At 40.4% G+C, this 15,542-nt stretch overlaps 3 protein-coding genes across 3 annotated transcripts; 1 reads left to right on the top strand and 2 right to left on the bottom strand.

Moving 5' to 3' along the window:
• Window positions 1–222: 222 nt before the first annotated feature.
• Window positions 223–798, top strand: LOC137965424 (uncharacterized). Its single transcript, XM_068811709.1, has one exon. It carries the CDS (start codon window positions 223–225, stop codon window positions 796–798), a length of 576 nt encoding a protein of 191 aa, XP_068667810.1.
• Window positions 799–6,277: 5,479 nt separating this feature from the next.
• LOC137965423 (cysteine-rich receptor-like protein kinase 10) lies at window positions 6,278–7,899 on the bottom strand. The gene is made up of 6 exons (XM_068811708.1): window positions 7,861–7,899; window positions 7,551–7,702; window positions 7,262–7,472; window positions 6,920–7,157; window positions 6,683–6,833; window positions 6,278–6,589 (listed from the first exon to the last, which is right to left on the bottom strand). Exons 2-6 carry the CDS (start codon window positions 7,659–7,661, stop codon window positions 6,278–6,280), a joined length of 1,023 nt encoding a protein of 340 aa, XP_068667809.1. The 5' UTR covers window positions 7,662–7,702; window positions 7,861–7,899.
• Window positions 7,900–14,410: 6,511 nt separating this feature from the next.
• Window positions 14,411–15,136, bottom strand: LOC137965421 (antimicrobial ginkbilobin-2-like protein). The gene has a single exon (XM_068811707.1). It carries the CDS (start codon window positions 15,134–15,136, stop codon window positions 14,411–14,413), a length of 726 nt encoding a protein of 241 aa, XP_068667808.1.
• Between the last annotated feature and the right edge of the window lie 406 nt (window positions 15,137–15,542).

Below are 15,542 nucleotides of genomic sequence, written 5' to 3'. Positions count from 1 at the left end.
CAGTGTCACCGACGTAGAAGACGAAGAGCTCGATTTATCTCCATCGTCGCCCCCACTCCGACCCCAGTTTTCGGACCGGACCGGACCGAGAAAAAAAATTTATTCAGAAAGAGGAACGGACCACAATCGGAGACCCAAACAGGGTCAACCCAGCGAACAGAAAACGGACCGGACCAGTATTTTTGGGTGATCATCACCAATCTACCGATCTTCTGTTTCATTATGTCGAAGGAATCAACACAGATTATTCATGTGCAATCCGAAAACTCTGGTTTTACAACCAACGTCACTCTTACCGAAGTCAACTATGATGTATGGTCCCAGATCATGGAAATGCAAATTGCGGGACAAGAAAAATTCGAATATATTATGGGAAAAACACCATTTCCACAAGAAACGGATAACTCCTATGCGAAATGGTATGCTAAAAATCAAAAAGTCAAGGGGTGGTTGTTAACCTCTATGTCACCAGATATTATGAAGCGCTATATTCAGCTGAGTACCGCACGTGAAATATGGAATGCTCTGGAAAAAACTTTCTATGATGGGTCAGATGAATCACAATTATTTTCATTGAATCAGAGAGCTTTCTCCACCAAACAGACTGGTCGCCCTTTATCAACGTATTATGGTGATTTTGTGGAAATTTTTCAAGACCTTGATCATCGTGACAGCATTATAATGAAAGATCCTGATGATGTTATCGCTTATAGAAAATCCGTTGAAAGATTGCGTGTTCATATTTTCTTAAACGGATTGGATGCAGAATTCGAACAAGCCATGTTCATATTTTCTTAAACGGATTGGATCTTGAAGAAGCCTATGCTTATGTACGTCGTGACTCTGCTCGTAGAACCACTTTAAATAATGAAGTTGATCGTGTTGAGACATCTACAATGGTAGCATGTCAAGCTAAGCCTAAAACAGCTCGACCAACTGGTCCTAACAGTGATCAAAATCGAACATCAAGATTTCACAATCGTAGCTATGAGGTTGGAACAACCAAACCAGAGCGCATTTGTACTCACTGTGGTGAGACTGGGCATACAAAGTCACGATGTTATGAACTTATCGGGTATCCAGAATAGTGGGATCCCACCAAAGCGCCTCGCAAACGAAACTCCAAATCAAATAATCATGCTTCCGTTATAGTAGCAGAACCTTCCACCTCTCACACAACTGAGGATGCATCAGTCTTAATCGCTACATCTGGTAAGGTTCTTAATACTTCCGCTCCTAGTAGAAATAGTGAATGGATAATTGATTCTGGTGTTACTGATCATATGACCTTTGACAATTATCATGTTAAAAGTATGAAACCATTTGTACAACACATCGTATCTACAGCAAATGGTACTCCGTCTCACGTTATTGGAGAAGATTCTATCACTCTCACTGAAAATTTGAGTCTTGATTTTGTATTAGTTGTTCCAACCCTCAATCATAATCTATTATCAGTTGCTCAAATAACTCGTACTCTACATTGTATTGTGGTTTTTTGGCCTAACCTTTGTGTTTTTAAGTACATTCGAACTCAGAAGACAATTGGGTATGGTACTAGAAGGGGGAAACTTTATTACCTTGATCTGCAGGTAAAGAGTTTTCATCAGTTAGCCCAAGTGTTCTCAATGAAGAATAAATCTGCAAATTCTGACATTTGGTTATGGCATAAACGGTTGGGTCATTCATCCTTTGGTTATTTAAAGAAATTGTTTCCTACATTTTTTTCAAAAATATCTATTTCAGATTTTAAGTGTGATGTATGTGAATTGGCGAAAAACCATTGTGTTCCATTCCAAATAAGCATGAATAGGAGTCCAGCACCCTTTATGATTATTCACTCTGATGTGTGGGGTCCAGCAAATATAGCCTCTCTTAGTGATAAACGGTGGTTTGTTTCTTTTATTGATGATCACACCTGTATGACTTGGATTTGTTTAATGAAGTCAAAAAGTGAAGTTAGTTCATTGTTCAAACAATTTCACAGAATGATAGTCACTCAGTATCATTCTATAATACGAACTCTTTGAAGTGACAATGGTGGAGAATTTGTGAATCAAAGTTTTAAAGAATATCTAAATGATCATGGTATTACTCATCAAACTACTTGTCCGTACACCCCTCAGCAAAATGGGGTTGCAGAGCGAAAGAACCGCCACCTTCTTGAGGTTGTTCGTGCTTCCTTGTTTGAGGCTCATATGTCGGCTAGTTACTGGGGTGAAGCCATCACAACTGCAGCTTACCTTATTAATCGAATACCCTCAAGTGTGTTACAATTTAAGACTCCCTTGAGTGTTCTTCATAAAACCATCAGTTCACTTGTTGTACCGAATCTGCCACCTAAAGTTTTTGGGTGTGTAGCCTTTTCATTGAGACATAAATTGGAACCCCGAGCTCTCAAGTGTGTTTTTGTTGGTTATGCTCAACATCAGAAAGGTTATCGTTGTTATCATCCTCCATCTCGCAAATTATATGTCACTCTTGATGTGGTATTTCACGAAGAAAATATTTATTATTCTACTCCCGAGTCTTCAATACAGGGGGAGAAAATGATTGAATTGAAGACGCTTAATCATCATTTGGATATCTTGGATACTACAAGTGGTCAATATTCAGAGTACAACTGTGGACATCAAAATGATACAAATGAGCATGATTCACAGGATAGAGAAAGACAAGACCAGATGGAAGTAATGCAACCAGAGACTTAGCCGCCATCTTCCCCCCTTCATAATGTACCAATGGATCAATTGCCTTCTGAGTCCGAGTCCATGTCTAAGCCTTAGGTAAGTTCCAAGACTCAACTAAGAGTACTACCTCATCGAACCACAAGAGGAAAACCTAGAGTCAATTATGAACCTCTTCTCACCTCTAAATCTTAGTATCCCATGCATAATATTGTGTCTTATCATAGATTGTCAAAGGCAAATGAAGTATTTGTGAATCAATTATCTGCTATATCTATTCCTAATAGTGTGCAGGAAGCCTTGAAAGATCCTAAATGGAAAGAAGTCATGAATGAAGAAATGAGGTCCCTCCAAAAGAATTCAACATGGGAAGTGGTTGACCTACCTGTAGGAAAGACACCAGTTGGATGCAGGTGGGGTATTTACCATTAAATATAAAACCGATGATACCATTGAAAGGTTCAAAGCAAGGTTTGTCGCCAAAGGATATACTCAAACCTATGGGATCGATTATTTGGAGACATTCGCACCAGTGGCCAAAATTAACACTGTTCGGATTCTACTATCTCTGACTGTGAATCTTGACTGGCCCTTATATCAGTTTGATGTAAAAAATGCATTTTTACACGGAGATCTCCAAGAAGAAGTATATATGGAATTACCTCCTGGGTGTATAATGTAAAACAAAGGATGCAAACAAGAATGTAAACTGAGGAAATCCCTATATGGTTTGAAGCAGTCCCCGATGGCGTGGTTTCGAAGGTTCACAAATTTTATGAAATCTATCGGATACAAGCAAAGCAACTCAGATCATACTCTCTTCCTGAAATATAACAAGGAGGCCATCACAACTCTTATTGTATATGTTGATGATATGATAGTAACTGGGAATGATCCAAAAGAAAAGAAATTATTGCAAAGTCGTCTTGCTAGAGAATTTGAAATGAAAGATCTTGGCTACTAAAAATATTTTCTTGGTATTGAAGTGTCCAGATCCAAGGAAGGAATTTTTCTATCTCAACGAAAATATGCTTTGGATTTATTGAAGGAAACTGGTATGACAGCATATAGTCTAGTAAGTACTCCTATAGAAGAAAATCTGAAACTGGGAACACATTCAGATCAAGTCCCTGCTAACAAGGAGCATTATCAGAGACTAGTTGGGAGGTTAATGTATCTTGCACATACCAGACCAACTGAGAATCTCAAAACCCAAATTTGCATCATGTTAGGACTAGCAGAGAAACAATTTCCAGCTTCGTTTACACGTTTACCTTGAAAAAACTATGGAGCCACGTCGGTTCTCACTATGCTTCTTCTTTTCTCGTACATTATTAAATGAAAATAAATGATAGAAGACACAAAAGTTTGATGAGTAAAAGCTTCGACGCACTCAACAGTTGACACCTTTAGAGGGTGGAAAGAAAAAGAAGGATAGACAAACACACTGACCACCTCTAATCACACTCTTTCTGGGAAGGACATGGTAGGTTCACTTTCAATGGAAAATTCAAGTTTGCTTTCTCTGTAGTACTCACAGCTCTTCTGTTCAGATAAAGGCCAGTTGCAGACGGCACAAAGGCCCTAATAAAAAGCTGCTTTTGAGTTTTTTATTTCTTCCTCTAGTATTGCTGTTTCAAAACTGGTAATGTCTGAACCTTGCCGGTATGGCTCAATTGTCTAATCCATTTCACCCTCAAACAATCCATTTAAATGAAAAAAGTGCAACTCAAAGAAAGAGAATAGAAGAAAAAGACAAAAGATAAAAGTAATTCTTGAATTGGTGGATCCACGACTGGCATACTTGTGCCACATTGGTGCTATGATACTACTATGAACAACTAATGAGATAATTTATTCTCTTGCATACTGCAATTTTATACTTTCCACTGCACAACTGATATGATTGAATAATACATCTGAAGGTATAAGAAGGACGAACACTATTTGATATATTATTTTTGAGAAATGGTGCAATTCTGAGTATTCTACTAAGGATTTGGGTCATCTCAGTTACTTTCTCGACCTTGCGGCTTCGCCAACTACCAATGGACTATTTATCAGTCAGTTCAAATATGCACGGAATATTCTTACTAGAGATAAATTACTTGATAGCAAACCTGTCCATACGTCTATGGTCGTTTCCCAGTATTTGTCCCTTGATGGTCCTCTATTTTTGGATCTCACTCTTTACTTGTCTTTCATTGACGCACTCCAATACTTGACCATCACACCCCCTACCATTGCCCATGCGGTTGACTCTGTTATCCAATTCTTGCATGCTCTCATTGACAATCATTTTCTCGTTATTAAGCGTACTATTTGCTATGTCAAAGGCATCATTCACTTTGGCCTCACTTTTCGCCCATCGCCTACTCCTGGCGCTCTAGTTGCTTACTCTGATGCTGACTGGGTAGGTTATCCTCACACTCGTCGTTCAACCTCTGGCTACTCCATTTATCTTGGAATAATTTGATTTTTTGGAATGCTAAAAAGCAACCTACTATATCACGTTCCATCTGTGAACCTGAGTATCGTCCTCTTGCACACACTGCAACCGAACTTCTTTGGCTTACGCATCTCCTTTGAGATTTTTACGTTATTATTCCACATCGGCCTCTTCTATTATGTGACGACAAAAGTCCAATCTTTTTGAGCTGCAATCCAAGTTCTCACAAGCAAGCGAAGCATGTTGAATTAGATTATCATTTCCTTCAAGAACTTTTTGTTGCTAAAAAACTTCACACGCATTATGTGCCATCTCACCTACAGGTTTCCGACATCTTCACCAGAAGTATTTCACACCCTCTTTTTGAATTTTTTCGCAACTTCAGATTGTATCAGAGCAGGTACTCATATGTAGGCCTCTACCAAAATTATCCATATATAGAGTCACAAAAGAGGGCCTACATGTTAGGGGGAGTGTTAAAGAATAATCTCACATGGATTAATGAGTACAAACTTCCTAAGTTAACTATAGTCATTTTGGGCTGGGTCTTTGACCCAACTTCACACTATAAACATATATTTTTCTCTGGGCAGTTGAAAGGGCAAAATTTATCAAAAAGAGAAGGTAGGAACAACTAAATGGTATCCGAAAAGTTCTCACAGGAGAAGGGGCTCGTGTTTGGAGCCCTTCAGAGGCTCCTTCAAAGGCTACTTTGTTCTTCCAAGCTATTCACAGCAACTTCACGCGTGTTTTTTTTTCTTTTTTTTTCTCCTTCGAAGACCAAAAGTTTCCAAAATCAGTCGAGTGGGATGGTCATATCCTACGAGTGATTATGAAGGTCTCACTTTTCGCCCATCGCCATGAACATACCATCTTTATGTGTTACTTTGCAACGACGCCTGCTCTCAAAAGAGACTCACTTAGACGGGATTTTTTGTCCTCGATGTTCGAAATGGAGAAAAGTCTCATGACGGTCATTATGCACCTTAAAAACACGTCATAACTAGAATTTTGCATTACAATAAATTAAAAAATTTCTATCCATTGAGACAAAGACCCAAATCACGCGATAAACAACCAATTTTGGTAAATAAAAATTTCCCTTTTCAATAATCAAGACTCGAAAAAAACAAGTATAAAACTATCTAGGAATCAGGTCAGTGATTGATAATTCATTGCCAGAAAGTAGCCTCGGGCCGTGGCTAGATAGATAACCACCCTGATTGTCTTCTCCGCAAGGAAAGAATGTTGGTTGTAATGGGGAGGGGAGATTTACGGAATGGCTTTTAAGAGTTAAACCCACCGTAGACATGTTAGGTCTTTCCCCTGCATCGTCTTGAACACATAATAGAGCAATATGGACGCATCGTATTACTTCATTTGCAGAGCAGCTCTCTCTTACTGCCGGATCCACCATCTCCATAACTGTTCTATTATTCCAATGCCTCCACGCCTGTAAACACGATTGCTTGGTAATGACTTCTCAATGCAACATTCCTTTTCCAACTGGGAAGTGAACTGAAAAAAAGGCCATTTGAAGACTTACATCACTAGGAAGGTCCTCGATGGCGCCAGAATGAAGCAGAATGTTGTTCTTTCGGCCTGTTATTATCTCCAAAACTAAAACTCCAAAACTGTAAACATCTGATTTAACAGAAAAGAATCCCCGCATTGCATACTCTGGGGCCATGTATCCACTGCAAGCCGTCATGATAAAAATTTTAATTGAGAGTAGAAAAATGTAAGCCATGCAAGAAGCGGAAGAGTATTTGAAAAAGCTTACTATGTTCCAGCAATTCGATTTGTATTTCCTTGGGTTTGTTTGGCTCCGAAAATCCTAGCCAGGCCAAAATCAGAAATTTTGGGATTCATCGTTGCATCAAGCAAAACATTCCCAGATTTGAGATCTCGGTGAACAACGCGGAGATGCGAGTCCTCGTGGAGATAGAGAAGGCCTCGAGCAATCCCTTCAATTATTTGATAGCGCCTTGGCCAGTCCAACCGAGCCTGTTCGACTGGAGCTACAACCATTCAAGGATGCAAGTATCAGTAAATCTTTCAGGAACCAATGGGTTGAAACATTTAATATAATTTTGGAAGGAGAGAATAGGGAGAGAGAGCAAACCAAATAGGAATTTATCAAGGCTTTTGTTGGGCACAAACTCGTAGATGAGTATATTTTCATCTCCTTGTAGGCACCAGCCCAGGAGCCTCACAAGATTCCGGTGTTGAAGTTTAGCGATCAAGGCAACCTCGTTCATAAACTCTTCACTGCCTTGCTTGGAGTGCCTCGAGAGCCTCTTCACTGCTACTTCTCGTCCGTCAGGCAACCTACCCTGAAAAGAAAAAATTGTTCAGTATATATGATCTACCATTTTTATGCTCTGCTCACGACGAGACTTCGATCACCCCACCTTGTAGACCGCACCAAATCCACCTTCTCCAACCTTATTAGCTTCACAGAAGTCATCCGTTGCCGCTCTAATTGATGCCAAAGAATGTTTCATGGACTCAACTTCCTCCATCTCGAATTTATCAACATGCTCAGCTTTATCTACATGCTCAGCTAATAGTCAAAGTTCAGTCGTACATGAGTTGATGATCAATGCCACATTCCCATAAAAATCAAAAAGAAAAGAAAAGAAAAAGCTACAGGGATGAGATAGTTGACAAAACAAGTTACTGGTTTCCTCTTTGGAGTTTCACTGGAATGAAGTCTATTACCTACTGTACTCCTTTGCTTCTTCTTTCTCGTATATATCATGGAAAGAATCGCAACGCCGGCAACAATACCAGTTATTGGGACGACAATGAGAATAACCGTATGGGAAGAATTTTTCCTCTTTCCTGTATTCGATGAAAACTCTCTTTAGTTTCTAAACAATTTTTACTGCTTGAGACTTATATATCTCAAACTGGCATCAAATAAAATTACTTGCATACCATTTTTTTTATCAAACTGAAAACATTTTGACAAGTGAATTAAGGTAATTTAGAGATGGTATTTGTATTCATATAAAGCATGGTAATTTTAAGAGGAAATGTCAAATTAAGTGATAAATTGAAAAAATTACTTCTATAAAGCAAGGGTCGATTTGGTGTTACATATGTACCAGCATTTGCCCTTTCAATCATATGGAGAGGATAAGGGTCGAGACCAATTTCTCCATTCAAATGGGTTGCATTAGTTTTTTTTTAAATTCTTAGTCCAACAACATCTCTTGCAATTCTTAGTCAAATGATAGATTTATCCCAGAAAGATTATCATTATCAGAGATAAACTAGGGTGGTGGAATAATTTAACCATCAATGAATCCCATGAGGTGTTGTGATTTCAACACCAAAATCTATTGACTTCTCAGTAGGACAAAGTTATTGGAAGAAAGTTTAATTAAAATAAGTGCAATAATGGATGTAACAAACATGAGTGGTGGATTAGAGTGCATTAAGATGGTATTTGTTGTAAATCTCTCTGATTTCAGAGAGTTTTTCCTTATGCAACTCAGAATCTCAAATTTACAAGTTAGCCGACGGGTTCATCAGAAACCCTATTCGAAAGGAAGAGGAAAAGGGGAAATCACAATTATACCCTTGGACAAACCAAAAAAGACAAGTATGCCCCTTTACATATACATATTTACATTAACACCCTCCCTCAAACTTATGAAGGTGCAAGGACCATAAGTTTGCTAATGAGATGATGAAAACGAGGAGTTGTATGCGATTTGGTGAAGACTTCAGCAAGTTGAGATGTGGAGGAAATATGGGGCAAGGTGAGATAGCCTTGTAAGTAGTGATGCCGCATAAAATGACAATCAAACTCAATATGCTTCGTACGCTCATGAAAAACAGGATTCTTGGCAATCTGAATGGTACTTTGATTATCACAAAACATAGGGGTAGCAGACAGTTGAGGAAAGCCAAGTTCTTCAAGTAAGCGGCGAAACCAAATTAACTCAGCAGCAGTGGATGCCATAGCCCGATATTCTGCCTCGGCAGAAGAGCGAGAGACAACGGATTGTTTCTTACTCTTCCAAGCCACCAAAGAATTGCCAGGAAGATACAATACCCAGTAGTCGATTTTCGATATATCGGATCACCAGCCCAGTCAGCATCAGAATAACAAGTGAGAACCAAATTAGAGGTGGAAGACAAAAGTAAGCCATGATGCACAGTGCCACGTAAGTAACGTAAGATACGGAGAACGGCTGTCCAATGAGTGGTACGAGGGGCGGAAGCAAACTGACTAACCACATAAACAACATAGGTAATATTAGGACGGGTGACCGTCAAGTAAACCAGGGATCCAACGACCTCTCTGTATCAGGTAACATCAGACAACAAGTCACCATCTGTAGGGCCAAGGCGATGATTGAGTTCAATGGGAGAGTCCATAATCCTATCATCTGTCAATCCTGCGCGACTGATCACTTCAGAGATGTACTTTGACTGAGACAAAATATAACCTTCAGGAGAATAGGCAACTTCAATACCCAAAAAATACCGTAAATAGCCAAGATCCTTCATTTCAAAAAGAGAATGAAGTTGTTGTTTAAGGTCTGCAATGTCATCTTCATCATTACCAGTCACAATCATATCATCAACATATAGAAGGACCACAATATGCCCTACAACAGTTTTACGAATAAACATGGCAGAATCATAGTTTGAAGCAACAAAGCCAAGACGAATCAAGGAGGAACTAAACTTCGCAAACCAAGCGCGAGGAGCCTGTTTGAGACCATATAAAGTCCGTCAAAGACGGCAAACATAACCAGCAGGATGAGGAAGGCCTGGTGGTGGCCGCATATATACCTCCTCGATCAAATCACCATTTAAAAAGGCATTTTTAACATCCAATTGATGAAGATGCCATTTGTGCACTGCTGCAATAGAGATCAAGGTACGAATGGTCTTCATTTGAGCAATAGGAACAAAAGTCTCATCATAATCAAGGCCTTCAGTTTGTGAGAACCCTTTAGCAACTAACCGAGCTTTGTATCGCTCAAGTGTACCATCAGATTGAGTTTTGACTTTGAAAATCCATTTACAACCAATAGCATGTTTACCTGGAGGAAGTGGAACCAACTCCCAGGTACCTGTTTGGTGCAAGGCAGTGAGCTCATCATTAATGGTTTGGCGCCAATTTGCATCGGATGCAACTTCCTTGTATGACTTAGGCTCAACAAAAGAATGAATCTTAGACAAAAAGGTCAAATAGGGAGAAGATAACAAATATGAAGATGGACTATACCTCTGAGGGGGACGGCGGACACGAGTGGAAACGCGAGGGGTGGCAAGATGCGGATCACCAGAGTCCAAAGAGTCGAGAGGGAGAGGCGCCATGGGAGAAGGTGAGTCAGTACCTGCATGTGACTGTTGTGAAGGCAGGCTAGAGGAAACCTCCGGACGGAGGGGTGAATCAGGGGACGGATGGTGAGTGATTAACTGGTCATCATGGGGCTCATCAGAAACAAAGGGATCAATGTGTAACAATTCTGTATCATGCAAACCAGGAGTAGACAAGGGAATCCGAAAGTAACAAAACTACTCCAAGAACTTAACATTGCGAGAAACAAAAAGTTTACCAGACTCAGGATGGTAACATCGGTATCCTTTTTGACCAAAACCATAACCAAGAAACACACATAAAGCAGATTTGGCAGACAATTTAGTGTGATAGGAAGGGGGTAATAAGACAAAGCATGCACAGCTAAAGACGCAAGTGCTCATAGGTAGGACGAACACCATACAACCGTTTAAAAGGGGAGATACTGCCAGAAACAAATGAAGGAATACGATTAATCAAATAAGTGGCGGTATAAAGGGCTTCCCCCAAAAATTCAGAAGGGACAGAGGCATGGAGCAGTAAAGAGCGAGCGGTTTCAACAAGATGACGATGTTTACATTCTGCAACACCATTTTGCTGAGGGGTGTAAGGACAAGACAACTGATGAATAGTGCCCTCAGACTTCAGAAAATCATTCAATAAAGATGACATATATTCACCACCCGAATCAGAGCGAAAAAATTTAATATGAGTGGAAAAATGGGTTCGCACCATAGCACAAAATTGAACATAAATAGAATAAAAATCTGATTTTTGATGCATAAGAAATATCCAAGAGAAACGAGTGAAATCATCGACAAGCAATGCATAAAAGCGAGCCCCACCTTTAGTGGATACAGGTGCAGGGCCCCAAACATCAGAGTGAACAAGATCAAAAGGAGAAGAAGTAACTGAGTGACTTAATGTAAAAGGTAAATGGCATTGTTTGCCAAGATGACAACCAACACAATCACTAAGAGGGGAAGATTTAATAGTAGAATCCAACATGTTGTGTGTGATCATAAACTGTAAACGAGAAGCAAAAACATGTCCTAAACGAGTATGCCATAAGTAAAAAGGATTATTTACAGAAAGTAAATCTTGCAACATGGATTGAACTGATAAACTAGACACCTGCAGAGATACTGGCAATTTTAAATCATCAAGCAAGTAAAGACCACCTTCTCTATGGCCTATCCCAATCTGCCTCCCGGACTTGCGATCCTGTATAAGACAATGATCAGAAGCAAAGGAAATAGTAAGACCCAAATCAGTAAGTTTGCCAATGGAAAGAAGGTTAACAGCGAGATGGGGAACATAGAAAACATCAAACAAAGACCAAGTAGGGTGAGTGACAGTTCCAACCGAGGCTAGTGGCATGGGAGAGCCATTAGCAGCTTGGATGTTAACTAGGTGAGAAAGCTTAACACAATCATGTAAAAGAGACAAGTGGGGGGTCATATGGTGTGTGGCTCCAGAATGTAAGATCCATTTGTGAGTGTCACTGGAGCCAGCCAAACAAGACATACCTGCATGGGATGCAAATTGAGTACTGAGAGCAGACGACTTGCCAAGAATACGAGTGAGCTAGGCAGCTAATGATGAGAGATCAGGCGTAGAATCACTGTTGGGGGGAGCTGGTGCAGGAGGTGCCTCTGAATAATCCAACGATCCAATGGCAGCAGATGGACGAAAACCTCTATGTGGTGGACGACTTAAGGTATGATGTGGTGCAGATTTGAAGTGGCCTTGATGTTGACGACTGGAGGCATGATGTTGTGTAGGTTTGAAATTGCCTTGATTTTTATTGTTGCTTTGTAATGAGGGGCACTGGTGTTTCCAATGACCTTTACCATGACAGTAGGAACATTCATCTTGTGGAACTAGCATTTTTGGCTTCCCGGATGACTGATGAGTATGAGAGTGTGTTCCAGAACCAAGTATGCCCCCTGATGGTTGAGGAGTATGAGGGTTGTGCCAGAAACAAGTACCTGGGACATATCAGGCGATGATGTCTTACTGGAAGAAAGCCCACCCAAAGACCTCAATCGTGTTTCTTCAGCCAACAATTCAGATACAGCTGCAGACAAGGTGGGTAGCGGAGCTCTATGGATCATAGATCCTCTTATCAGTTCAAAATCACTGCGAAGAGCCATAAGAAAATTGGTAAGCTTGCGATCATCACATGCTCTGGTATATTCAGGGAGCTTTCGAAAGGAGGGTGGATCCATCATATATAGTTGATCCCACAGAGGTGTCATAAATGAGTAGAATTCTTGAATTGTACGATCACCTTGCTTAGCAGACCGCAGTTCTGTCTCAATTTGATACATTTTGGCAAAGTTTGTCTGTTCATACAGAGTTTCCAAATAGCCCCATATTTCTTTTGCAGTCTCGTACTTCAAAAGTTGCAAACTGATAGACGGATCCACGGAGTTGTTAATCCAAGTGATGATTTTTGCATTATCAGCCAACCACTTCTTATTTTCTTTGATGAAGTCAGTGGATGTAGGTTCTGGAGCAGTGATTTGTCCATCAATGTAATCCCACAAGTCCTTTCCAATTAAAAAATTTCGCATCACAAACTTCCAAAGGGAGTAATTACTCCCATTTAACCGGACAGAGATAACCTTCAAATCATGGCTAATTGAATCCATAGAACTGTAAGTCCAATAGCAAAAGCGCCACAAGCAACAAAAGATGGTTGCACCAGTCAGGATTCACGAGCAGGCAGTGACAAGACCGAAACCAATTCTTAACCCAGCCACTCTAATCAACCTCCCTCACAACACAAATCGAAACCACACTTTCTCAAAAAAAAAACAGAAGCATGAGAACGTCAAACAACCACACAGAGCTACTGCCGAATCCCACTTCGAAACCTCAAAATCAATAACCTTCAACGGTAAGTCTACTGCAGAAATCTTCGAGTTCCATGAGTCTGTAATGCTCTCCACGGATAGAGACCGCACAACGAGCACCAGAAGTCGACGAAAACATAGTAATACAAGCCACAAATAACCTAGAAAAAGAGGGGAACCGACCTCTGCTGGGGCCGAAACGACGATGCAACCAACGACAGAGGTTTTGCGGGGCGGCGAGACGTCTTCAAGTACCCGAGATCACCGGACGAGGAGCAGACGAGCGGCACGAAACGGAAGACGAGCAGAACGAGCGCAATCCGAGCAAAACAAAAAAAATTTCGAGTGTGAGAGCAACCAAATCACCTTAGACAGCAAAATCGCTTGATTTCCCGCTCTGATACCATGTAAATCTCTCTGATTTCAGAGAGTTTTTCCTTATGCAACTCAAAATCTCAAATTTACAAGTTAGCCGACGGGTTCATCAGAAACCTTATTCGAAAGGAAGAGAAAAGGGGGAAATTACAATTATACCCTTGAACAAACCAAAAAAGATAAGTATGCCCCTTTACATATACATATTTACATTAACATTTGTATTCATGCTTGGAAAAAAAATGATGGATGAAGAAGAGAGAATAGAGATTGCAAAGATGATGAGAGTAGAATGAGAAATGAAACTTCAATGAAATATGTATGGAGTGGAATAACTCCAAATTTGATTGTGTATCAATTCTCTCCAACACTGAAGATTCTAGCAGTATAAATTGGAAGGAGGAAGAATTTTCTTGGTACCCTTGCCATTACCCAAAATCTATTATTGATTCTCTTTCAAGAACACCCATTAGCAATAATTATAAAAAGTTCAGTATATAAGCATTAAATCACAATAAAATTATATAACAATGTACATAAAATAAAACATAAAAAAAATTAATAATTCATGTACTTGAGTCACTGTCAATTGAGAGATTTTTTCATATAAATCCATATAAAATGGATTAAGAGTTATTGAAGTAATCGGAGAGAGTTTGTTCAATAAATGAAATGCTTAGTGCTTTGGAAAATCCTTAAGATAAGTTCACTATGTGAATCCAGATATTTGGCAATTAATTCCGGAAGAAAACGTAACATAGAGCAGAAAGTTATGAGCTTCACCAGGGGCCGTCGGTAAATGAGTAGACGGCTGAAGAGGGGGCGTCGGTAAAGGAGTAGACGGCTGAAGAGGCGCCTCTGGCTGTGGCGCTTCAAGGAAAGGATAGATTTCGTACCTCAACTGACAACTCAAACCTATAACTCTGCCACCACTCTTGTTCTCACAGCACATCGGCATTTGGTTGACTGCTATCTTCAGGCACGTTCCGCAATCATCTTTCGACAAATCTCTGGTACATTGAACAAACCCATAGATCGTCTGAGAATTGTAAATCGCTAGTACGCCGCTCGCAAATAAGCGGCCGTCAGATCCATTCACCGCTTGCGAAACGAGAAGAAAGTAAGTCCCTAATTGCTGATTAAACAAAGTAGGATTCGTCGTGTTTTGAGTATTCCACATAAACAACCAGGGAGAAGCATCCAAAGAAGAAAAGAAGTCTTGGTCCGAGTAACGCAAAAAACACAGGTCGTACCAAATTGCAGCACCTTTGCTACGGGGACATCTATGCGTCACGTCTTGGCTCGCTTCGTTCACGCAAGCTTCACAGGAGGTAGATTTAATGTCGCCTCTGCAGAGCACAAGGATGTGGATTCTATCTGGGGACCTCCCGATCGTGGTGTTGTAGAAGCCGGTTCTGGAAGTGTTGGAGGACATCGCCGGGAGGAGAAGGTTGAGATTCGTCTGGAATGTGCTATTAAACGTGAAATTAGACGATCCCGTGCAAATATGATAAACATAAAATTGTTCCTGGGCGCTTGTAAGCCCAAACATGAGAAGGAGATGCAAGGAACAAAGAAATGATATTTGGAAAGTTCTCAGAGGAAAATGTCCGACAGCCATTGTCGTCTCCTTCGCCGTTCGGCAAACGTGGAAGTTCGTCGCGTGTAATTAGGAGGAGAGAGCTTCGATCGAAGCTTTTCGTTCTTCACAAAAAGTCATGGAAGAAAAGTCCAAATTCTTCCCACATCACTCTCTTCGCAGCTGTTTCCAGGACTGGTTTTCCAAGCCATGCTAAAGACTTCCGTGGCTGCATCAACATCTGACAGGGATCCGGATCGGG

Source organism: Aristolochia californica, unplaced genomic scaffold, assembly GCF_029961685.1.
Source record: "Aristolochia californica isolate CCGP_79_NKW_82.1479 unplaced genomic scaffold, dmAriCali1.0.hap1 SCAF_5, whole genome shotgun sequence".
Classification (NCBI taxonomy): Eukaryota; Viridiplantae; Streptophyta; class Magnoliopsida; order Piperales; family Aristolochiaceae; genus Aristolochia; species Aristolochia californica.
Note: the sequence above shows the minus strand (reverse complement) of the source record. Positions and strands in the feature narration are given on the sequence as shown.